The following is a 25373-nucleotide window of genomic DNA, read 5'->3' as shown; positions in this document are numbered from 1 at the left end:
TACTTTCATCATCTTAGCATAACCACCTAGCACTGTAAAGATGCCCCAGATATTTACTTGATCATTTGGGGACTTTCATTTCAGGAGGAGTGGGATAAAATTTTAAGATTCAGATAAATTGCTGGGAACAAATTTACTAAGTCGTTCAAGTTTTTGTGATGTAGCTCTAAATTTTACCATCAAAATATCCATTTGTGATCACAGAAAAAGTAAAAATCAGTGTTCTGATTTGGCACTTAGATGAGGTTGATTACTCATAGAACTTAAAAATAATGGGTTTTTTTTAGAGGTTTTATTTGATTATACTGGGTGGTCCATTTAGAAGACCATCAGTACAACCTTAATTCTAAAAAAATTTACAAATAGGCCACTTTAAGCAAGAGCTATGAGGAGGATTATGTAAGTACTATAAGGTTCAGAGTTTATTTTGTGTAAATACAGTCTAGACTCATTATCTTACCCCATCTCAGACCCTGGAGCAAAGAAAGGAATAAACTTGTTGAGAAAACAGGAAGGAGCTGGAGATATTGGGGACAAATGATAAAATGAGCATTTTAAGAGGCTCTTTGTGAAAAACAAAGCTGGCACCTTAATATAGGTGGCTCTGATGGGAGAGGGGCAGAAAAAGGAGTTGGAATATATTTGAACACTCCCAAGTCAGGTGAGGCCAAGCCTTGCTCAGTAATGAGCCCTGGTGCATGGAGCAAAGCCTTGAACCAAGGTGGAAGTCCTACCTCACAAGGAACTGAAGTCCCAGATGTGATACTTACGCTGACACTGTCCCCAGGACTGGAGAGCCCAGCCCCAGCAGCAGTCAATCCTCCCACCATAACGACACAGGCCAATCGATGACACTATTTGCCTGGGCCACCTACCAAACAGAAAGATTCAAAATAAATAAATACACTCTTGAGATTAAAAATAATTACCTCAGTTATTATTTTAGAAAAAAAAAAAGTTAAACCACACCCAACAATTTTCTACAAACTCCTTTATGCCTGCAGAATTTTAAGGATAAAACACCTTCACAGAAATAGTCCTGCTATGATCTAATTTCAAATTTCAGACAGTTAAACACCTCCCCCAAAGATAATAACACCTCTTTCCTACACAAAGGTAGGGGGAAAAGGAGAGATCATTTCTTAACTAGAAATAGTACCAGCTAAAACCCAAAATTCTCAAGACTGCCACTCACAGGATAGTTTCTGAAGCTTGACATAAAACAGATTCCTCAAAAACTCACACCTGTTACTGGAGGAAAACAGTTTTGACTGATGAATCGTAAAATGAAAAGTATTAAATAAGATACCTCAGAGCAGACAAAAATTTCTGCTTCATGGATGGGGAGAAAGGGCAGGAAGAGGCAGGTCTTCCAAAACCAAATGAAAACAGCTTTTTCTGAGTTATAACTTGGGTACAAAAACAGTCCCAAGAAAAGAAATGTGGTAAGAAAAAGAAGTCTAAATGATAAAGTGTAGCTGACATCTCAAGTGTCCTTGTGGTCTGAAACTTGCCTGAATCAAAAATCCATGTTCTTTTCCTCCCTAATGTAAATAACGACTAAAAAAAGTAAGCGGTTTCAATCTACCAGATTACACTTTAGAATCACACCTAAACCGACATTTTAACTGGCGGTTTTAGACACCCTTTAAAGCTACATTAAAATTACATGCATATCACGTGATACATTTCTTGTTGCAAATGTGTGTACAAGAAATACACAACATACCCAAGTGGGGACAAACAACTGCTTTTATTGATGAAAGCAAAATTAAAGTGAAAGGTCTCTGGCTTCAGGGCTTGGAAGGAAAAAAAATGTCAAAGTCTAGCCTCTGGCTGCTACTCACATTTTCTTAAACATTCCTGATCTTTTCGATTCTGCTTTTCCTTTACCTGTCTTTTGTACCCCCAGGCCCAAAGTACAAAATAACCCCGAACTTTCTATTTCCCTCCCACCCCCACCCAAGTAGTAAACAAGCAGTGGCGCTTTTCCTGGGCGCTCCCCTGGTTCCCCTCTGTCCCCCTCCAGGTACAAGAAAGCCACTCAGTCGTGGAATTGATTCGTTCCGGGACTGCAGGTAAAACAGGCGCGGCGTCTCTCCCGGGGGCCGCGCGAGGGCATACACGGAGGGTGGGGGTAGCCGAAGGAGGGCGACCGGCTGGCGGTGTGACCCCGGAGTGAAACCTCCCAGCAGCAGCAGCCCTGTGCACGCCGGGCGAATCCGGTCTGTAATCGTGAGGAGGTGGGGCGACCGAGCGCGCCCTCACAACAGATACACTCTGTCACTCAAGCGCACACCGGAGCAGACCCGCAGGCGGGGGACAGGGCGCCCCGCGCGGCGGCCGGCGGCCTCGCTGAGTGACAGCGGAGACGCAGCCCGGGGTGGTCCGAACCTGTCAGAGCACGCGGCAGTCGGGTCTGAGGAGCGGCGCCCCGCGCGTCCCCTCTCCCTCCTCCCTGTCTCTCAGCGCCCCTCTCCCAGGAGAAAGATGGGTCGGGAGGCAAACGGGTCTCCCCGACAGCGCCCTCGCCGCCCACCCTGGGTCTAGCCGGCCTGACAGCTCCCAGCCGGGGTCTCGCCCCGTAGCCTGGAAGTTTCCCCCACCGAACAGCTCTCTGCACCAAGCGCAGTTTCCCCGCCAAGGGGTGTTCTGCGCGACCCCTCGCTTTGGGCAGCTACCCGGCGCCCTCAGAGCTGGCGTCTGGGGTTCGAGCCCGTCCTCTCCCCTAGTCCAAGTCGGGGCGGGCGGCTGCCCCGCCGCCGAGCCGCCTTCGGGAAGGCGCGGCCGGGTTCCCGGGCTGGCAGAGGGCACGCCCCTGGGTTCGGGCAGCCGCTCAGGGCGACTCGACGGCTGTCCTGTCGCCACGGCTGTGCGGTGGCCCAGCTCCTGGAGAGAGGAGCCGCCTCCGTGACCGCTTAACCCCGCGGAGAGTGAAACTAGCGCGGGAACGAGGAGAGTGCGCCCGGGGGCTGGACTCACCTCCCGTCGAACTCGGCGGCCGCCTGCAGGTAGAGCGAGGACACCAGCACCAGAGCCAGGAGAAAATCCATGTCTGGGCAGCGAGTCCCGCCGGGCAGCGCTGCTGTGCGCGGGATCAGGTTGGAGTGGTGGGCGCAGAGGGGAGGCGCGCCCGCCGCCTCGGCTCCCCGGAGGAGCTGCGAGTCCCCTCGCCGCTGCCGCCGCCCCGGCTACTGCCGCCACTCCCTGAGGGCAGCGGCGAGACGCGCAGCCGGAGCAGGTCTGCGGCGCCGCGCCTGGAGCCCCCTACGGCTGCTCCCTCCCCACGACGGGAGGCGCTGCGGGGGGAGCCGCGCCGCCCGCGGGGACGTGGGGGGGGCGGGGTGAGGGGCGCGCGTGCGCCCGGCTCGCCGCCCTAGCAGCCCTGGGCGCGGGGCGAGCGCGGTCGGCTCCTCCCGGGGGCCCGCCGGGGCAGGCAACTCAGGGCTCCGCGGGAAGGCGGCCTCTCTGGAGGAGCCTCCAGGCTAGGAGAAAAGTCGCAAGCCCGGCCTGGGAGAGGAAAAGCAGGGTGCTCAGCAGGAAAGGGCTCGCCGGGCAGGAAAAGAGCCCCGGGCGTAGGTGCGGGCTCCGCGAGTTCCGCCCCAACAGGTGGCGACCGCGCGGGCGAGCCGCTGCTTTCACCGGAGGGCGGAGAAGCCCGAGACCGGGGAGGTTTGTGGGACCGGAGCTGAGCGGTGTCTTACTGAAACCACAGCACGACTTGGACAAATTAGCAAAGGCAAACTCAGGGAGTTTGCTTCTCCCGCGGAGTTGGCAAAGGCATATTTTTTTTTTATTTTGTAACCAAACGAAAGAAACGTTTGGCTCTCCAGTTGAGTTTTGAAGAAGAAACGTGCAGACTATTTGTACCGCCGCCAGCACGGCTCTGAGCACATTAGGATAGAGCTGCCCCTCTAGGGCCAAGTGGCCTCAAGAGAGGGAGGGCTGTTACTGCTTAATAGTCTTGTGGTTGATGTGGGGATCATTTAGAAACCATTTTAAGTCATCATTGCTCTGTTGTTGCAGAGTAAAAAGCATTGTACTAAAAAGGTCTGTGTTCAAATGAAAACACAAGATTGTCTTAAAATACACATTAAAACATAAGTCTGATCAAATCAACCCTCTTCTGAAACCCCACCCTGAATGACTGCCCTGTACAGTTATCTGACATCTCTCCTATTCTCTCTTCCCTCAGTCCATGGCTGCAGGCATGCCCCACCTTCGGGTCAGTGACTGGCTGGATCCAGATACCTACACGTTCACCTCCTCATTGAGGACTATCATGACCCTATTTAAAATTGCAGCTTACCCACTCCTCCTGCCCCCTGCCCTGTTCCACTTCGTCTTATCTCCATACTGCTCATCTTCTATTTTACCATGGTGTTTGCTTATTTCTTGTTTGTGTTTTCTTTCTGCCAGAATGCTAGCTCTGCAAGAGCAATTGTCTTTGTGTCTGCCTACATGGTGCCTGGCACATAGTTGGTACTCATAATGTTTGTTGAATGCATTTACTACATTACACCCTCCCCCACCGCCGCTTTTATTTTCTTTTTCGAGGTCTCTACAACTTCAAAGTTTTAATGGAAAGTTCTGTGGCAGGGTAACCTTGCTATCCTCTCTCTCTCAGTGTAAAAACAGGAATTTTCTGCAAGAAAAGAAAAAATAATGGTTTCAACTTAAATGACTCTTTGATTTCTAAGTTATTTTCTGTTAGCAAAACAAGTTTCTATTTTAATCTCAAGAAACATCCATGCCAATTCAGGCCTGGGACATTATTTTAGGCAAACAGCTTGGTGTCATCCATTTCAGATCCTTCTAATGAAGTCCAAAAATGTAGGAGTCACAATATTTTTTCTGCAGAAAATCAAATTTTTGTAAGTGTAATGTAGGCTTGGTTCCAGGCTCCAGTGGTTACTCCTTTGCTGTTTTTTGATTGTTTGTTTATTGGTTCCTGGGTTGGACTTGCAAACAAGACCCACCAGAGCAATAGATGATTAGGGAGAAAGGGGCTAACCCACAAGCTATAAAACTGGAGAGAGAAGGAAAGGATGAAGAGTGACAGGTGAAAACAGGATGAATATCTGTAGCAAAACTGTAATGGCCCATCTGCATTCCTCTTTTCTTTTTTTTCCGTTTTTTTTTTTTTTTTTTGGCCTAGAAACACTTCATCTTCCTTTTTCATTTAGATAATCTCCACTTAACTTTGGGTCTAAACTTAGTTGACACTTACCCAGGAAGCCCTTTTTGAGTTTTTGCTTGGCTGAGATTCCTGTGGCAGGCTTTGATAACACTGTGCATACTCTAGAATAGCTCTTAGTGCATTGTGTTATAATTGCTTCACTACCTCTCTGGGTCCCTGGGGACACTAGTCGAAGGACTAACAGGATAAGAGTAGTGCCTGTTTTGTCACTATATCCCTTATGTTCAGCACAATGCCTGGCACAAGGCTTACATTCAGCAAAGATTAAATAGATTGGATGGGATTGGGTTGAATTCTGCTTGGTGAACTTTAGTTTCTCCCTTGAGTAAGCTGTTGCTAATTCTATTGGTCTTTGTTAGATCACGGAATGAGGAAACTCTAAAGGATTTCCAAAGTCTAACTGGTTATTGTGTTGCAATGATGACCACCAGTGATCATTCCAAAGGAGAGATAAAATTACTGCAGGAGTGACATATGACTATCTCAGTCTTAAAAACATACAAGCAAGAATAAGATCAAAACAGCTTGCTTTATTACTACAGGAAGACAAACTTTTGGTTAGGTTTCATACCATGTAATGACACCTTGCAAGTACACATCTCAGTTTTCTCATGCAGAAATAATCATCTATCCCCAAACGCAATGTGATACAGAGAAATAACAAAATAAAACCGAATACACGCAACTTCAAACATTTTGAAATCAGAAGCTCTTAGAGAGCAAATGAGTCTCATACACACACATAAATATTTGTTGACAGTTTATAATATATTGGCCATTTCTAGGTACTGAAATTTCAGCTCAGAACAGGGCAAAATTTTGCGCTGTAAGGGTTTACATTCCAGTGGGGGGGCAAGTAAGGGACACACAGAGAGGGAAAAGGTATGAAGAGAAAATAGAGGGAGGTTAAAGTTGTAGAAAGTGATGGAGGTTGTGATTTTTTTAGGTAAAGTGGTTTGGTCACCTCTGGGGAGATAGCATTTGCGCAGAGACTGGGTGAAGTAAGGAACAGAGTTGTATAAGGACGTGGGGTGGCGGTGCCCAGGCAAAGGGCGCAGCAGGATGTGTTTTCTCTGTCAAGTTCTGAAATCAGTTTTGTAGTTGCTGTCATACAAACTCTTGAACAAGCTATTGCACCTCCAACCCCATGTGCAGTGATGACACAGGCACAGGATTTTTGTTTTAAAAACTGTTTAGAAAAGGATATACATAGGTGCTTCACGGCAGTTTTGACTCCTAGCTGGGTAAGGATTTTTGGAAACCTCTGCTGTGGCGGGAGGTATAGGAAATACAGTGATTAGTGCTGGTGAGGTCACCCTTCTTCTCTTAGAGGACTACCTTGTTCATAATCTTTCGCTGGCACAGCACAAGCGACTATTAGAGCATATCCCTTCCTCGGGGGTGGTACATGATTTACAACCCTTTTTCTACTAGTAAAAATTTGAAGGGCAAATGTTGCCTTAAGGAGCTAAGACAGACATTTGCAGGCCAGACTCATGGTTTCTGTGGCAACTAGATTTCCTTAAAACCTTAATAGACTTCTACTCTAATTGCTTCCAGTCAGTTCCTTGTGAAGATAACAACCACCAAAGTCTTTTCTAGTCCTAGTTCTTAAGTCTGCTTTCTTTCTTTGCTTCCTGGTATTGAGACTTTACTCTGTCATCTTAATGGAGGCCACCTTGAGGCTAGCTAAAATAACAGGGTTCTTTGGGAAGGCAATACCCTTGCTCAGACAAGGCTTGGATCCCTTTATTTGTATTAATGTTTGGGATATAAAAGCAGGGGTCTTTTTCAATCCTGGAAGCCCCCAAATGAGAATCCCCTGAGGGCATTCTCATTTCCTTCCATCTATGATTACAGAGATCTCTTTCTTATGATTCCTTCCTAAAAGAAACAGGGAGCAGTGAAATACACTAACATCCTCAGTTTTTACAACTATATTCCTTTAATCTGGATATGCATATGTCTTCCAAGTTATTATAGGTAATTACTTTATGAAATAGCATAAGCTGCATCAGCATGCCAGCCTACACACAGTGACTGTAGTTAAACCTTATAAAATCACAGTCCGATCATGTTGTTCCTCCAATGACTTCCCATCACATGCAGAGTAAAAATTGAACTCTTTATTCCCTCCTCCTGCCTATCTTCCTAACTACACATTTGCCTATTAAGAAAACATATGTTTTTGTTAAGATATCATCCCTTCTGGTACCAAATTTCTATGTGAATTAAGGTAAAGTGTTAAAATACTATCACACGGACACTCAAAAATATAATGGCTTTTACACCATATTTATTTGTTTATTATGTTACAGGCAGGTGAGTGTGTCAGGTTGGTGGGCAGCTCTGTTTCATCAGTCATTCCGGTCCTAGGCTGACAGTGACACTCCTACCCTCACAGTCCCTCTCATGGTCACCAGCAGGAGGGAGGAAGAGAAGGTATGAGGGAGGTGCATCTGTTTTCATAAAGACCAGAGCCAAGAAATAGCTCCTATAACTGCTACTCACTTTCACTGGAAAGATATAAATCACATAGATGGTCACACCCAGTTACAGGAGAGAAAGGAAAATGTAGCCTAACCATGTGTCCAACCTCATTTCTGTCACTGCAGAAGACTGGGAGAGCAGAATTTGGAGAGCAGCTAACAGTCTCCGTCACAGACAAGTATGAGATGTCTGTACACATTCAGGTGGGAAGTCAGACAGGCAGAATGAAGTCCAACTCTGCAGCTCGGAGGAGAGTTTAGGGCCCAGGAGATAAATTTGGCAGTCACAGTAGTAGTCAGGTCCCTGAGACTGGAAAAGGGCGAGTGACTGTAAATAGAATGAAGAGAATGGAGGGAAGAAGTGTAATTAGGAGGACTGATGCTTAAATCTTATAGGGAGGAGAACCTGAAAAGGAGCCTGAGAAGAAGGTATAGGTGTGTAATAGGAAACTGGGGAGAGTATATTGTCCTAGAAGCCAAGGGTAGAAACGATTTCAAGATGGATCTGAGAATGATCAGCTGTGCCAAGTGCTGCTGAGGGTTAAGTCAGATAGGGACTAGGAAGCAATCCCGCATCACTGACAATCTTGTTAGGAATCGTTTTAGTGGAGTGATGAGGATGAAATCCTGATTCTACTGTATTGAAAAGGGAAAGAGAAGTGAGGAAATGGAGACCAAGTACTGACAGTTTTTTAGAAGTTTTGCTAAAAGAGAGCAGAGAGATGTGAGATTCAGGGAGTGATTTTTTTTTTCTTAAGAAGAGAGATATTTAAGCAGGTTTATAAGCTAATGAAAATGATCCCAGAGAAAAAAAGGAAATAACTGCCTGTAAAAGCAAAGTACTTACGTTGGTGAGAAAAGATTAGATTCAGTGCTCAAATCAAAAACTTAGCAATAACTGAATGGCAGTGTATCTAGAAATTAATGATTAAAAAAAAACATATATAGCTATCTATCTATGTATGGCTACAACTGAATTAAAAGGAAAATTATAGCTTCAATATTTACATTACTAAACAAAAGAAAGACAGTTATTAAGTGTTCAACATGAGGAATTGGGAAGAGAAACCACAAAATAAACTAAATCAAAAAGAAGGAATCAACAACAATAAAGGTAGAAATTAATAAATTAGGCAACAGAAAGCAATATAATTGTAAATTGCATTTACAATTTGAGCTTTACTAGAGAGGAGAACTCACTAAAGAACTGATTCTTGAGGGAAAAACTATTAAAATGTTTATCAAAACACTAGCTTATCTAGCAAGAGAAAGTACTTGAACAAATATGCAAATATGGAAAAAATGGGACGATATAAATTAGATATAAAAACAAAATGAGTTTAGGATATCAAAAATGATCTCAAGGGAAATAGAAAATTTTAATTAATAATCTTGAAATAAAATGGTAACATTGTCAAAGAACTTTAAATCCTTCGAAGAAGAGATACTTTCAATACTATTTAAACTCTTCTAAAATATCAAAAAAAAAGGAAACCACCAGTATCTAAACCTGGGATGGAGAGAAAAGCCAACTCATACCTGTCAAACATACACAGTTCATCTCAGATACAAATATCAATGCAAAAGTCCTAAGTAAATGATAGCAAGTATAATCTAGGAAGATATTAAAGGAAACTTTACACTCAAATTGACAGAAAGCCCCTGTAAGTGTAAAAAGTTGAAATTCTTTTTCCCCCATCTGCATGAGAATTTAATCTTAGGTTAACTTTCTAGCTTCACTCCCCTGACAACCTGATAAGGTGGTATGAGAACTACCTTCTTGCTGGTAAAAAATGGCCCTGGATTGGCAAACTGCATTTAGACAGGGAGAACCAAATATACCTGGTAGCAAACCATATAGCATTGGACCTCCTGTGTACCATGTCTCCCATGGGCATAGCCCTGAAGGGACTCTGGACACTGTACTCATGAGATTGTCAGAAGAGATCCTCTGGACGGGCACAAGTCTGTTAAGCCGGGACAGCTTATACCTGTGTAGAGTGGGTTATGTCTTGCTCCTGAGCTGTACTGTGTAAGGGGTTCCACGGACGACGAGCTGGCCATGTGCTACTATAACTGGCAAACCATGCCCCCGTCCTATATCCTTCTGTGTAATCAGGTGCCAGATGTGGCTGTGATAGTCTTGTGAGTCTGAAGGTTTAATTAAACCTAAGAAGACCTCCTGAGGGTGCTGCAGACCCCTACAGTCAGTGCTGTTGAGTCCTGACTTTTAAAAAAATCTTATTATAGAATAGGGATGGATTCTATTTAGATACTATGTAATATAATCTGGGAGAATTCTTGTTAATGCCAGGAATGAGAAGAGGGTGCTTATATCATTGTTTTAATTTTAGAATATTCTGAAAATATTATTTGATGCAATTAGACAGAAGAAAATATATAAATGTTTTTATATAATGCAAGAGGTCAAATTCCTTTTATCTGATGACAATATGATTATGTGTATAAGTAGACCAAGTAGCCATTTAAAATCTATTGGAATAACCATTTGAGGGCAGATGTCTTTTTGATAAAATGACTTCTTTTCCTTTGGGTAGATACCCAGAAATCAGATTGCTGGATTAAATGATAGGTTTACTTTTAGTTTTTTGAGAAATCCACTCACAACTGCAAAGATATGAAATCAACTCAAGTATCCATAAATTAATAAGGATTAACAAAATGTGACATATATATATATATGTATATACACCATGGGGTACTACTCAGCCATAAAAGGACAAATTAATGCCTTTCACAACAATTTGGATAGAACTGAAGACTATTCTCCTAAGTGAAATTTCAAAAGAATAGAAAAACAAAACCTATGCGCACTCACTACTAAACTCATCGGTGAGCGCCCATGTGCACAGAGGAAGGTAAAGCAACCAGGGGAGGCAAGGGGAGGAGGGCGAGGACAAGGACCGACATAATGGGCACCACGGACGCTATGTGGGGAATCGGCACACTTACAGCTGTGACTCAAGCATTACAAAGGTGTTTCATGCCACCAAAAACATCTGAACCCCCTTGATATTCTGAAATTTAAAAAAATTATCCAAAAGAAGCAAGAAATAATAGAAAAATAAATAATAAAAATAAAATGTATTAGTAAGCTCCTTAGTTACAAAAATTGATAATATAAATACATGTCTAAATGAAAAAGTTAAAAATGTAACGAAAAATTACCAAATTAAAAGATTGATCTTTAAAATTTTATACTCTTTACAAACAGGAAGCATTGGTAGTTTGGTCTAATATAGCACAAATTAGAAACAAAAACTATTACTATGGATATTTCTTATCCATCTTCAAATAATTCTGCCAAAGACAATGGAAGACTTTATTTGATAGCTTTTTGATTCCATTTTAATGTCCCTGGCAGGAATGGCTGACCAACACATTAGAAATCATTTTCGGGAATTATAAAAGAGTTATTAAAAGAGTCTCACATTTTTCAATCTTTTAAAAATCATGTCTGATTTTTAAATGGATCTGATACAATTTTAAATAAATGTTGATTCATGTTTTGATTTATAAAAATAGGAAGATTCTCTTATATTGACAATATATTTTTAGTATCACAAAACTAGGAGTAATAACACTAGTTATTTTTTGAATCCCTCCCAACATCTTTAGCTTAACACAATAAAAATTTCTTCCAAAAGTGCAAGTTGCATGCAGGTCGGATAGCTCTCCCAAATGACCTTCTACAAGTGGCTGCTCAGGGATCTGGGCTCCTTCTGGGCTCTTCTCTTCCTGCAGTTAGCCTCATGTAGCCACATGTACAAGGGAGAGGAGAGCACGGGCAAGCAGACATGGGGATTTGTGGCATGCCAGTGGCCACTGCCTTCTCAACATTTAACTGCACGGGAAACTGGAAAATGTATTTTCCAGTGTGCCGAGGAGGAAAATGAAAACTGTTTTTTTTTTTTTTTTTTGAGACAGAGACTCAAGCTATCACTCTGGGTAGAGTGCTGTGGCATCATAGCTCACAGCAACCTCCAATTCCTGGAGCGATTCTCCTGCCAAGTAGCTGGGACTACAGGTGTCCACCACAATGCCCAGCTAATTTTTTTTGGTTGCAGCCATCATTGTTGTTTGGCAGGCCAGGGCTGGATTCGAACCCACCAGCTCAGGTGTATGTGGCTGGCGCTTTAGCCGCTTGAGCCACAGGTGCTGAGCCAGGAAATGAAAACTTTTAATTGAATAATAGCATTGTCTTTGTCATGGCCTCAAGAAGCCAGTGAACTTAGTATTCTTAGTATTCTATTGCCAGAGAGAAGACTGCAGATTAACTATGATATCACACAAAAAAATTTATTATCTTTGAAAGTCACTTTCCAAAATTCATTTAGCCAGTGATTCTCATTATAGGGCTCAGCACCCATTGCTCAGTGGTTAGAGTGCAGGCCACATACACTGGGGCTGGCAGGGTTGAACCGGCCCAGGCTTACTAAATAACAATGACAACTACAACAAAAAAACAACTGGGTGTTGTGGCGGGCGCCTGTAGTCCCAGCTACTTGGGAGGCTGAGGCAAGAGAATTGCTTAAGCCCAAGAATTTAACATATAACTCAGTCAGTTAAATGAGGTAAATTGCATAAAGTCCTTAGCCCAGAAACAGCACATGTAGTAAGTATTCAACAGATAACTGATTGCCTCCTCAACTAAAGTGAAGGTTTTACTGCTGGGAATTAAGTGGTTCTCTCTTCAGGTTTCTCTATGTCCAAGGAAGGTAACTGTGAACACTTGCATTAACATTTTCCTGCCTACGCCAGATCTGGCATGTTGTGTTATGAATCTGTAATCTAAACTGAGCTCTTATAAAGTATTTGCACTAATTTGAAGTTGCTTCAAATACCCTTGTATCCCACTGCCAGCTGGGGGAAGTACTAGTTAAGCTTCTCACCTTTCATATAATCTATCTACCCTGTGGCACTCAAAATGGACCAGTTCCCAAAACAACACAGAAGACCAGTTATTCAGGCAGAACTTTAGAGCTTATAAAAATCCTTGTTAAAAAAAAGTTATTTTTTTGGAAGCCAACTTAGGTAGGGTATATATTATCTACCAATTCCTCAGAATTCCCCAAACATTAAACTTTGATAAAGTTAGTCTTTTGGAACTCAATTTAGAACCTGAATAATTCTTCTCCTTTTGAGTTGGACTTTTAGCTTTATGAGTTTGTTACAAGAAATAGTCAAATTGGCTTGGTGCCTGTAGCTCAGTGGTTAGGGTGCCGGCCAGATATACCAGGGCTGGTGGGTTCGAACCTGGCCTGGGCCTTTTAAACAACAATGACGATGACAACAACAACAACAACAACAACAACATAGCCGGGCGTTCTGGCGGGCACCTGTAGTCACAGCTACTTGGGAGGCTGAGGCAAGAGAATGGCTTAAGCCCAAGAGTTTGAGGTTACTGTGAGCTGTGACACCATGGCACTCTACCAAGGGTAACATAGTGAGACTGTCTCAAAAAAAAAAAAAAAGGAAAAAAGAAAAGTCAAATAAATCTACACTTGTACTTTCTGGAATTCTGTTGTGGATGTTATCTGATGTGTCTATCTTGATCCCATAAGGATCTTACAGAATTCAGGACCATGAAAATTTTTGTGTTTTGAGAAAATTATATGTCTTCTATTTTCTGAATTTATAGTATCAAGTTTCTCTTTGAAAAGTGGATGCCAGAAAACTATGGAGACGCTAAAAAAGATGAGTGGTTGCCAGGATTAGAAGGGAGGAATGAATAGATGGAGCACAGAGGATTTTTAGGGCAACAGAACTGTTGTGCATGAAACTAAGATGGTGAATACATGTCATTTGACATTTGCCAAAGCTCATAGAATGCACAACACCAACAGTGAAACTAATGTAAACTGCAGACTCCAGGTGATAATAATGTTTAGGTTCATCGATTTTACCAAACGTACCGTGTTGGCAGTGGGGGAGGTTATGCAGGTAGGGAGAGGAGGTACATGAGAAAGCTCCCTACTGTCTGCTCAATTTTGCTCTGAACCTAAAACTCTTCTGAAAAAATGGTCTTTTTCTGTTTGTTTAAAGTGGCTGCCAGTAATTTCAGAGTTAAATTCTGTAACAAGAGTTATTTTAACTCTTAGGGTGACTTAGCGTATGTGTTATTTCTCTGCTTGCCCTGGTCTTGAATTTCTCTTTCTGTTTTATTAGCCTTACTTTATATTGTCATATCTTGAAGTTTTTCTCCAAGGCCATTTTAGAACAAAGCAGGACTAAAATATACTCAATAAATAAAAAGATAAAAACATAGTCCCACAACTATTAACATTTGAGCTTGATCTCAAAGGTATTGCTTAGTTGTTTGTTGTATAGTATTTCCCATCACAGATTTTTCCGCTTCTAACTCTGTGTTCTGTTCTACAGAAAAAAAAAAACAAACTTTAAATTTCTGATTGTACACTCTTTCCTGTGTATAGGTAACTCTTTTTATGATAGTTTATTTTTGCTCCTCTATTTAAAAGGTAAAATCTCTCACAGAATAGATTGTCTGTCCCTAAGTGAAGATGCAAAGTACAATCCCAAAATCTCACAGCTCTTTATTGTAAAGTTCTTTATGTATAATCTAAATCAGTTCAGACTACTTTTATTTATTCTGTCCCTGGCGGAAAAAACTAAACACCCTTCTATACGCAACTTAAGCTGTTCGGTTTACTGAATGAGCAAGACTTTAATCTCCAGTGCAAATAGCCTGAAGTGTAAAATTCATAGAAATTGAACAGTTTGGGAATACTAGGAAATTGATGTTTTTAATTGCAATTTCTCCAACTCTGGTAAATGTGCATATTAGCAGCAATTAACCTGCAAAATAATTTCATCAAAGAAGTCAAATGATTTTATAGGTATCTCATTTTCCTAAATGCATGTCTGGGAGTACAGTGTTAAATTTAGGGAACTTAAGGAAAAATTAATGCAGGGCAGAACTTTAGATTGCAGATTTAATCCTCCTTGTACTAATCATTTAATATCTTTGAAACTCAGTTTTCTCTTCCATGATACAGGAACACTAACGTGCATCTTGCAGAGTTATTGTGAAAATTTAGTGAGTAAATATATAATGCCATCAATACCGTGCTGGTACATAGAAGACATTCAACTAATGGTAGCCATATGAGAAATAAGTCAGTGTAACATAGCAGGTGTGACTCCAACATTTATGATCTAGATCATGAACAATGCTGTGGCATATGTGCATATAAAGCTATGAATCATCTATACTTCTCTCTTTTCACCACATCTGGGATCAGGAGGAAAGCTGATGTATTTCTAGATTCTTAGGACTTGTCTTTATGTGAGCCACGAATACCACCTGTTTATTGCTATGATAGAAACTATAAACAGAGGCCACTGTCTTTCAACAACTGGTATGAATTCCTCCCTAGAGAATAGCCAATTTAAGCCGTAGGAATCTTCTAGAAAGGGAGGGAGTCACCTGCACTACAGACATAAAGAATTTATTTTTTTTAACAAAATAAAGTTGAAAATGGCGGATCTAAGCTCAGAACAAGAAAAAGAGAGGACTGGCTGTATTTGATATCTGGGTTCAGTTTTCTAGGAGCGGTGCCAACTGCTCTCTGCCAAGTGGGAGATTTCTCTCAGCTCATGTCAGTCGTCAGTGCAATCAACTCAAATGTCTTTATAGTCTAGAAGAGAGATTTATTCTTTTCAATAAATAATTTAACAGGTATCTACTGCATAACTCACATATTATATTGAAGCAAGACAATTACACCAGGATGAGGTTGGAAGCATTCCTAATTTGTGACTTTTAAAAACAGTACACACCTTGGCTGTGGAAGACCACATTTTTAGAGATGCCAAGAAAAAGCAAATAATGACAGAAATTTTGGCTATTCCATTTGGCTCTAGAGACATTCTTCATAACCTATCCAGTCATGGGCATTCTACCACAAAGTGAGTTCCTGACTCATCTACTTACTACAATTATTTTTATCACTTATTTTTTCATTCTCCTATTTTTTTTTTTTTTTTTTGTAGAGACAGAGTCTCACTTAACCACCCTCGGTAGAGTGCCATGATGTCACAGGACTCACAGTAACCTCCAGCTCTTGGGCTTTCGCAATTCTCCTGCCTCAGCCTCCCCAGCAGCTGGGACTACAGCATTCTCCTATTTTTTAAAAGAAACACTTTTTTATCCTGCCAAATTTATTTTACTTTTACCTTAGATTGAAAGGTAAATGATACCTTACCCTGCCAAACTGCAACAAAAAAATAGCCGGGCATTGTGGCAGGCGCCTGTAGTCCCAGCTACTCGGGAGCTGAGGCAAGAGAATTGCCTAAGCCCAGGAGTTTGAGGTTGCTGTGAGCTGTGACGCCACAGCACTCTACTGAGGGCAGTAAAGTGAGACTCTGTCTCCACACAAAAAAAAGAAAAAAAAAAAAGAAAGAAAGGTAAATAGCTACATAGCAGGAATGGTCCTTTGCTGGGTCCCCAATTAACTGAGGCTTGGCAAAAATATTGAGGTCATCAGAGGTTACTTAGCAATGTTTGGAAGAAGAAGATCAGCATGAAAACAATGGTCCTATTGCTTGGAAAAGGTAGTAAATGTTAACAGGTGCCAAGAAGAAGGCAAAGCTATTTAACTCTTACTGTTCTTCATCAAGGAAAATGAAGCATCTTCACATTGAAAAGAGTAGGGCAAATGTAACATGAGTCATAAATTTTGCAACTTACTTTCTACAAAGGAATTAAATTACAAAATATGATGGTTTGACTTTCTCTAAGGCCATATAGATCTAATCCAACACTGTAATTAACATTAAGTTTAAATGTCGGTAGTCTCAGAAGAATGAACGCAAATCTTGGATGGAAGTATTTCAAAGAAGATAGAAGTATTATCAAATATTCCCTTGCTGTAGAAGTTAGATGGGTAGAATTTTTCACAGAATGTGGCTTCACTCTGCCTCAGGGCTCATTTCATTGCAAGAAATAAACTCATTCTGGCTACTTAAAATAAAGGAAGATTGATTACATAACAGTTCTTTGTGGAATTCAAGAGAGGAAAGATAGCTGAGCCCCATGGGGAATTAGATTTGAAAACTAAAGTCTTCAGAAAGTAGCTTTACATTGCAGGCGTCCTCAAACTTTTTAAGCAGGGGGCCAGTTCACTGTCCCTCAAACCGTTAGAGGGCCGGACTATAGTTTAAAAAAAAAAAAAAACTATGAACAAATTCCTATGCACACTGCACATATCTTATTTTGAAGTAAAAAAACAAAACGGGAACAAATACAATCACACCGCCTCATGTGGCCTACGGGCTGCAGTTTGAGGACCCCTGAGGGCTGCCTTTTCTCACCTACATTTTCCTGTTTCCTCTCCGATGTCCAGCTTCTCTCTGCAGACTGACTCTCCCTGCATGCTTCTCACGTGCGTGGACCTCAATAGCCGTCTCAGTCTCTCATCCTACATGACCTTGTTACTCTAGTCACACCACTACCTGACCATCAGCTGTTCAAACGTTTTAAGAAAAAAATAATCAGACTGACCTGGTTGGTGATCAGGTGTCCACCTCTTTGTTTCTGATCAGAGGGGGTGGATGCTCTAGTTCAGGAAGAGAAAGAAGATGTTCTTTTTTTTTTGTAGAGACAGAGTTTCACTTTATCACCCTCCGTAGAGTGCCGTGGCCTCACACAGCTCACAGCAACCTCCAACTCCTGAGCTTAGGCGATTCTCCTGCCTCAGCCTCCCGCGTAGCTGGAACTACAGGCGCCCGCCACAACGCCTGGCTATTTTTTTTGTTGCAGTTCGGCTGGGGCTGGGCTTGAACCCACCACCCTCGGCACATGGGGCCGGCGCCCTGCTCACTGAGCCACAGGCGCCGCCCGAAAGAAGATGTTCTTAAGAAGAAAACTAGAAAGCAATCTCACACTGTGTCTCTGCTCTCTATGATCTGGCCTCAGTGCTTCACTGTCCTGGAATCCTCACAAAGTCTTAAATTACTACCAGGACAAGTTCATATACTAGAATAGGGTTTGAGAAAAGCTATTAAGAGGGGAAATGGATGTTTATGCCCACATGTATATGTAAACTATTCTCCACCAAATTTGGTGTAAGCTCATCAATTTCTCTCCACTGATGTACTGAAATTCTCAAATTGAAATAAAATTGTTAGCGGTACCTTTAAGCATTAGCCAAAGATTTTTAGGACAGACACCAATGAAGTGATGTCTCTAAAATCAATAGATTGTGATGCAGTAGGTAGTGAATATTCAGTTCATGTACGTGAACAACTAAACACACATGATTTTAAAGCAAAATAGTTCTTTATTGTGCCGTAGCTTAACTGAGACAACGTGAAATTTCTCAGAGGAGTTAGCAAAGAGTACATTTCCTCTCGGATACCTTTGTGTAACTGGGTTGGAGTAAGTTTCTAATTGAGCAGGACCTGGATGGAGAAGTTCCTAGAGAGGCAGCTCCTGCTGCCCGCATCTGCCTAAAACACAATCAAAGCTCTGAGCCAAATCCTAGCCTGCCTGGGCCTGTGCGCCACACAGAGCGGGTGGCAAAGGACATGGACGTGCCAGGGCTATCTTTTCAGGATCAGAGTTTATCTCTGGCCACAGAATAGTGTAATAACAAAAGAATATTCTCAAATTTTAATACAAATTGAATCATTTAAATAGTTTTTTCCTATTAAAATATGGGGTATGCAGTCTTTTAAATATTAAAATGTTCACATCAGTCTTACATAAATTGTTAATCCTAGTCAAGCAAACAAATTTTTTTTATATATATATTTTTTATTGTTGGGGATTCATTGAGGGTACAATAAGCCAGGTTACACTGATTGCAATTGTTAGGTAAAGTCCCTCTTGCAATCATGTCTTGCCCCCATAAAGTGTGACACACACCAAGGCCCCACCCCCATCCCTCCGTCACTCTTTCTGCTCCCCCCCCCATAGCCTTAATTGTCATTAATTGTCCTCATATCAAAATTGAGTACATAGGATTCATGCTTCTCCATTCTCAAGCAAACAAATTTTGAGTATATAGTGGGGCAAGGTTTTTTGGGAGAGTTTTAAAATGTAGTAGGTTTTTTTTAAGTTTTTCAGATATAATTAAAAGACATTTTAACTTTCATCTATTATTTTGATTTTGTATTCTGTGTTGAAGCCTATGTTATTATTACTCTCTTTTGAAATCTCGTTTCAGTGTCACTGCATTTAGCACTGTATTGGTGTTGATGTTTAAGTCCTTTTAATATTTGCTCAGACTTTTGTGTATAACTTAGTAGCTGTTACTTTTAGCTAAAAACTAAAGAAAATTAAATTTTTCATATTGTTTGAATACTTGAGTATATTTTGTTTTAAATCCAACTATAGTTTTTAATGAAAGACGAGATTTTTCTAGAGTAGGAAGAAAGTCTGTCTGTAATGCTCGATTGGACATTAATACTTGTCATATACTTTTTCCTTGGCCTTTAATTATGGAGAGAAAAAGGAAGCTGGATAAAGCAAGCAGAATTTATTGGTTGCTTTTCTAGTAAAAACGACATCCCCGATAAGTCAGTATTATCCCACTTTTCCAATGAGGAGCCTGAGCCTAGAGAGGTTAAGTAACTTACTCAAGATCACACAACTAGAAAGCGACAGAGTCTGGTTTCTAATTCAGGCCTGTCAGATTCAAAAGCCTATGCTCTTCCATCCACACCCTGTGGATGGATGGTTTCATAGACTATAGATTCACACCACATATTTCTAGGATAGAAGGAAGTTTATGCATAAGTTAGTTATAACACAATTCAACTTAAAAGCTCTGTTTGAGGTATATACGTATGTATGAGCAGGCTGGGTATTAGAAGAGTGAATATCTCACTCCATCATAACAAAATTACACTCTATAACCATCACCTTAGAATAACCTCATTTTTCCTTACAAAAGGAGAAAATAGCTAATGCTATAGAGCCTTGTGTAATAAATTCACATTAGGTTTGAATTATTATAGCTAAAGTAAATTCACAGGCATTGAGGTATGATTACATGAAATTAACAACATAAAATTCTATTTCTGAGCATTCTAAGGTTGACAGAATTGAAGGTATGGTTAAAGGAACATGGTTTTACATTTTGGGATTCTGGATATTTTCTTACTGGAAAAAAAGGCTTCAAAGTCATTTAATTCAGCTAACTGGGTAAGAAGTGAGGGATTAAAAAAAATAGGCATGTTGCAGCATCATCTATACAGTAAGGTGGAGAGGCATGGATGGAACTCATTAAAATCAAGACCTTCATATGGTCTTTCAATCAAAATGTAACACATATATATATAATGACTAAAATAACGTATTAAGACCCAGGGGGCTGTGGCAGAAAGTGCCTTTCTCAAAAGACTGAATCCAGAGGCATTTGAGCTACATGCTCACATTTTTTCTTCTTGATCTTTCCAAGAGCTTAGCTATAGGTTCCCTCTCTGAAATGGATTCTCCTAGAGAGAGGGCATGTGTGTGACTGCTTTCATTAGCTGACAGACAGTGGCTCTAAAGATAAGAAAAACATTGATGTAGAAGATGCTTGGGAAGCATTAAAACTTTTTTAAATATTAAGAAAAAATATTTCTAAGTTAATTTATGTTTTTATATTTTTTATTTTAAGTAGTGAGGGTATATGAATGAATAAATCAAATATTATAAATAAACTTATAGTTATCTCATCTGTATGTGTAACAGTTTATATGTACAAGTGGGATAAAAAATTAGGAGAAGAGAACCTCATTGGAAAAACATAGATTCCATCCCTTCTCATCAAAAGATTGATTTTTGAACCTCCCCATTTGTCCAGATGTTTGTTTCTATCTGTCAGTAAGTCTTAGGTATGGAATAATATGATGATAAAGCTCTTTAGGAAAGATTATGATAGTTATGTATAAATGAATTGTAAAACTGAAGATATGGGAAGTAGTGCAGGGAACTGAAAAAGAAGTGAGATTTTCATAAATTGACCAGAAAAACCCAGCAAGTCTTAATAATGGAAGAGGAATGGCATTGTAAATAAAGTATATGTCATCTTGATTCTAGGACTGTCACTTGGTCTTGAACTCCTGGCTTTAAGCCATTCTCCCACCTCCACCTTCCTTTTTTTTTTTTTTTTTTCCTTTTTTAAATTCTTTTTTTAGTTCGTGTTTCAGATATTCTGCATTTATAGTGAGTAGTTTTCTTTTTTTTTTTATTAAATCATAACTGTATACATTGATATGATCATGGGCCACCTCCACCTTCCATGTAGGATTACAGGCATGAGCCACTGTCCACAGCCCAGGAGTCATGGCATATTAAAACTGGCCTTCAATGTATACAGTTATGATTTAATAAAAAATAAAAAAAAACTGGCCTTGATGTAATTCTCTTGATCCCAATTCTTCGCCTTGCATCCACTGAATGTAAATACGTGGATGAGGACCAGGTTATCAGCTTTTGGTGATTCAGTGGTTTGTCACTTTTTCATGCAGTAGTGTCAGAGTACCAACTATAGTTCAGTCTCTCCCCTCATTTAGGACAACTGAGAAAGCTGAGACATGAGAGCTCTGAGGAGAAATGGCACCTCAGAGAAATTAATACCCCAACATGCCTACTCCCTACAAGTTCTGCACAAGAACACTGTATGAAGATTATAACCTTTCTCATGGGTTTATATTTATAAATTGATGTCAGCATCAATTGAGTTAGTACAAACATAAAAGTCATTTCTTGAAGAAAGCCTGGTCAGCACTTTGGCTCATGGTCACTGGCCCATCGGCCCTTCGTCTTTACCCTTGTCAAGGTATCTACCTGGTAGAAATATCTTCTGATTCTCCATAGCCCCCAGCTAGTAGAACCAACACTTTATTCTCACTATTAGTTTAGAAAAACCTGTGGGGCCTGAAGTAATAACTGTAAATCATGATAGGCACACCAAAAATCTCCCCTACAAACTCAGACTGCTGAAATTCATCTTATATGTGTTGGGGAAATACAACTGCTCAAAAACAATTAGCAAAGAAAAAAATTCTGTTAAAATTTAAAATTAGCTAACTGTTCAAGTATTCCAAATGGTAGTAAATGTGAATAATGGTACAAACATTGCTTGGGTATTAATTGTGAGCTAAGGAGTTAGGGAGTTATTTGAGACAGTATAGACCTCAATTTCCCCCAAATTAATATACCAGTTATTCAGAAATACAATTGAAAAACAATAAAAATTAGTCGCTTTATAATTTTAAAAGTACCATTCATATACTTTTATAAAACAAGTTAAAGTAGCACAAAAAGATACACAATTGACAGGAAGACTGTTCTCCCTTCATGTACCTCCAGTCTCACTCCCCAAAAGTAAATCTGTCAATTTTGAATCCTATGTCTGCAAGTAAATAAATCCCTACTGGTAGTGGTTAATGGCTAATGTGAATTTACACGAAGTTCAGAAGAACTCACCCTCATTCACAGTGTGCCAGCAATATCACACTTCATTATTACAAGGTAGTTGATACAACTCCAGGCAAAGTTCCCCAAGTAGAAAGGAAAGGGGTAAAAGCAAAGAGTTTTCTCCTTGTGCACTTTTATTTTATGAAGAAAATTCTCCAAGCAGACTTCTCCTTTTCTCTCATTCCCCAAGCGAGAACTGAGCCAGACCTCATATTCACACATGATACTTGCCCAAGTATCTCACATTTTTTTTTCTTGTAGAGACAGAGTCTCACTTTATGGCCCTTGGTAGAGTGCCGTGGCCTCACACAGCTCACAGCAACCTCCAACTCCTGGGCTTAAGCGATTCTCTTGCCTCAGCCTCCCGAGTAGCTGGGACTACAGGTGCCCGCCACAGCACCCGGCTATTTTTTTGTTGCAGTTTGGCCGGGGCTGGGTTTGAACCCGCCACCCTCGGCATATGGGGCCAGCGCCCTACTCGCTGAGCCACAGGCGCCGTCCGTATCTCACATTTTTTAGATAGATGGGGTATTCTATGCATAAGGCTTAGCATATAATGAGACATAGTGTTTATTAATGCTAATTATTAATATTTAGTTTTTATTAATTATAGTATTTAATACAATATATATCCTTTTAAGAAAGAATGAGGATCATTTTCTAGCAAAAAACTAAATTTTATTGTACTAGTACTTTAAACATTTATGACAATGCATTTATTTTGGGGTATAAAATAGTCTTGAAGATACTAGCTACAGAACTACTTTAAATTGACTCCCACAGTCAATTTTTTCCCCTTGGGGCCGCTGTGTTTTATTAGGCTAAGATAGGTCAGAGATGTGTTAGTTATATATGCTTCATAAGGACCTGGGCTCAAAACTAGCATAAGTTAAAAACAAGTCACCTAGTAGTTAATGTGTTAAAAAGACATAAGAATCATTGTGGGCAGCAGCAAAATCCATTTAAACAGCGAAATAATTTTGTGAATAACAGCTAGGTGACTAAATGTTTACTTTTTGATGAATATCTGCCCACAAATATTTTCTAATCATGGCAATATGCAGGCAGAAGGAAGAGTTAGGTATTAAACATTTTTGGTATGTTTCCACAAAATATCATGTTAGCAAGTGAATTTTAAATTATCGACAGATTTCTAGAGGAAAAAATAACTTCACTATGAAGATGAGAGTTGTTTGAGCAATTCTTGTGAAAGAAAAAAACAATAGAAATACTTCATAAAAATACTTTTCTTCAAGTATTGGGCATAACTGATGAAAGCCTGTGTGAAAGAAAGGGAGTGGAGAATGCGAGTCTCCTCAGTTACCCCTGGTTGGGGGGGTGGGGGTGTCCAGACCAAGGGTGTAAGGTCGGCATGTGCTGTACTGAGCTCACACCCAAAACACACTCCAGCCTGCACAGAGATGACCTCTTCTAGTCCTTAAGGCCAAGTTGTAAAATAGCTTCCCTTTTTGGTAAAAACTATGTCTTTTTAGACTCATTTTTCTTGTCATTTGTCCCAAAATGTATTGCTAAATATGAAAATATTATAATTATATGTAACAAGTTATTTAATCTGACAGTCTTCATATACTTCAATTTCCAAATAATTGGTAAAATTAGATGATGGTTACAATCTCCTCCAGATATCAGATACTAAGGTGAAGGCCAATGTTTCTGGGGGAATCATTTGGGAGAACTGGTCCTCAAAACCATCTGAGGGTACTTAAAAAAAAAAAGTTTCCTAGACTTCAGACATTCTGATTCAACAAATGCTTATTGAGAGTCTTGGTTTAAACAATGGGTATATTATAATGAACAAACCAGACTTACTCCCATCCTGCCCTGTCCCTTACAGAAGGAATAAAATGAACCCAGTAATCTGTGTCTTTAGATACCCTCCTGGCAATTTCTGATAACTAGACAGTTAAAAAGATAAAATTCAAATCAATCTATTTATTTTTAGTCTCTCTGCATCAATCAGGATTCCAACACATAATAAGTAACATTAAATGGTATATTCATGCTGCTTTAACAGAATACCTGAGACTAGGTAATTTATGAGGAACATAATTTTTTTTTTTGAGACAGAGTCTTACTCTGTCGCCCTTCCTTGAGTGCAATGGCATCACAGCTCACAGCAACCTCCAACTCCTGGGCTCAAGTGATTCTCCTGCCTTGGCCTCCTGAGCAGCTGGGACTACAGGCGCCTGCCACAATGCCTGGCTATTTTTTGTTGCAGTCGCCACTGCTGTTTTAGCTGGCTGGGGCTGAGTTTGAACACGCCACCCTCAGTAACTGGGGCCGGTGCCCTCCCCACTGAGCCGCCCATAACATAAATTTATTTTCTCACAGTTCTGGAGGCTGTGAAGTCCAAGATCAAAGCACCAGCAGATTTGGTGCCCAGTCAGGGCTTTCTTCTCCCCAGGAGGCACCTCTTGCTGTATTCTCACATGGCAGGAGGAGGAAAGGCAAAAGAGGTGATTGCTGTGTGAAGCTACTTTTATATGGTATTAATTCCATTCACAAGGGGGCACTTTCAAGACTGAATCACTTCCTGTAGTCCTCACCTCTTAATACCATCACATTGGTAATTAAGTTTCAACATATAAATTTGTGGGGACACCTTCAGACCATAGCAGGGGTCACATACAAAGCTTTGCTTTTAATGCAGGAAACAGAAATAGGTGTAGGCTAAGGGGAATAAATAAGGGATGTTGAGATGCTAAGAGAATAGCAAAAGTGGGAAGCATATGAACAATTTGGGGTGTAAAGGGACAAAGGCGGCAACCGCAGCCCCTGACAACAGCAATCATGGAGGAAAACCCCTCAGATAGGAATTACTGTTGTTAAGGTACACAGAGTGCCAGAGACTGCTTCCCTGAAGCAGGAGGCAGGGAATAGTGTGTCTCTCTCTCTCTTCCTCCACCACCTCCTCCTCCTCCTCCTTCATCTCTGTCTTCTGATTTTCTGCTGTGCTTTCCCAGTGTCAGCTTCCTGGGAGCACCAGCACAGCAGAAAATGGATAGGGGATATATATGTGGTCAACTTTAAGAAAACCCATTGTCTAAGTCAGCAAGCACCCTGCAAAGACAATTTATAGTCGGTGTTTAAAACTACCCTCCATTCTTTATACATAGACTACTTAATTTGTGGATCCATGACTATTTTCAAATCTTAACCTAGTGTTTGGTTGCCAACAAGTTTTTATTCTCTCTGTTTTTACTAAGAA

At 40.7% G+C, this 25373-nt stretch overlaps 1 protein-coding gene across 8 annotated transcripts in view; it reads right to left on the bottom strand.

The window, feature by feature from the left end:
• The window catches only part of NPNT (nephronectin), a 75833-nt gene extending 71968 nt beyond the window's left edge, over window positions 1–3865 (bottom strand). For 2 of the 8 annotated variants that reach the window (XM_053561814.1, XM_053561458.1), the window contains exons 1-2: window positions 2983–3705; window positions 771–871 (exon numbers count right to left, since the gene is read on the bottom strand). In XM_053561814.1, the coding sequence (XP_053417789.1) occupies window positions 771–871; window positions 2983–3053 (172 nt within the window). In that variant the 5' untranslated portion in view covers window positions 3054–3705. Of the gene's footprint in view, window positions 1–770; window positions 872–2982 lie in introns of all 8 variants that reach the window. The other 6 variants (XM_053561376.1, XM_053561663.1, XM_053561600.1 and 3 more) reach the window with 6 other exon arrangements.
• Between the last annotated feature and the right edge of the window lie 21508 nt (window positions 3866–25373).

This window comes from Nycticebus coucang, chromosome 1, assembly GCF_027406575.1.
Source record: "Nycticebus coucang isolate mNycCou1 chromosome 1, mNycCou1.pri, whole genome shotgun sequence".
In the NCBI taxonomy this organism is placed as follows: Eukaryota; Metazoa; Chordata; class Mammalia; order Primates; family Lorisidae; genus Nycticebus; species Nycticebus coucang.
This window is presented reverse-complemented; position numbering and strand designations above follow the sequence as displayed.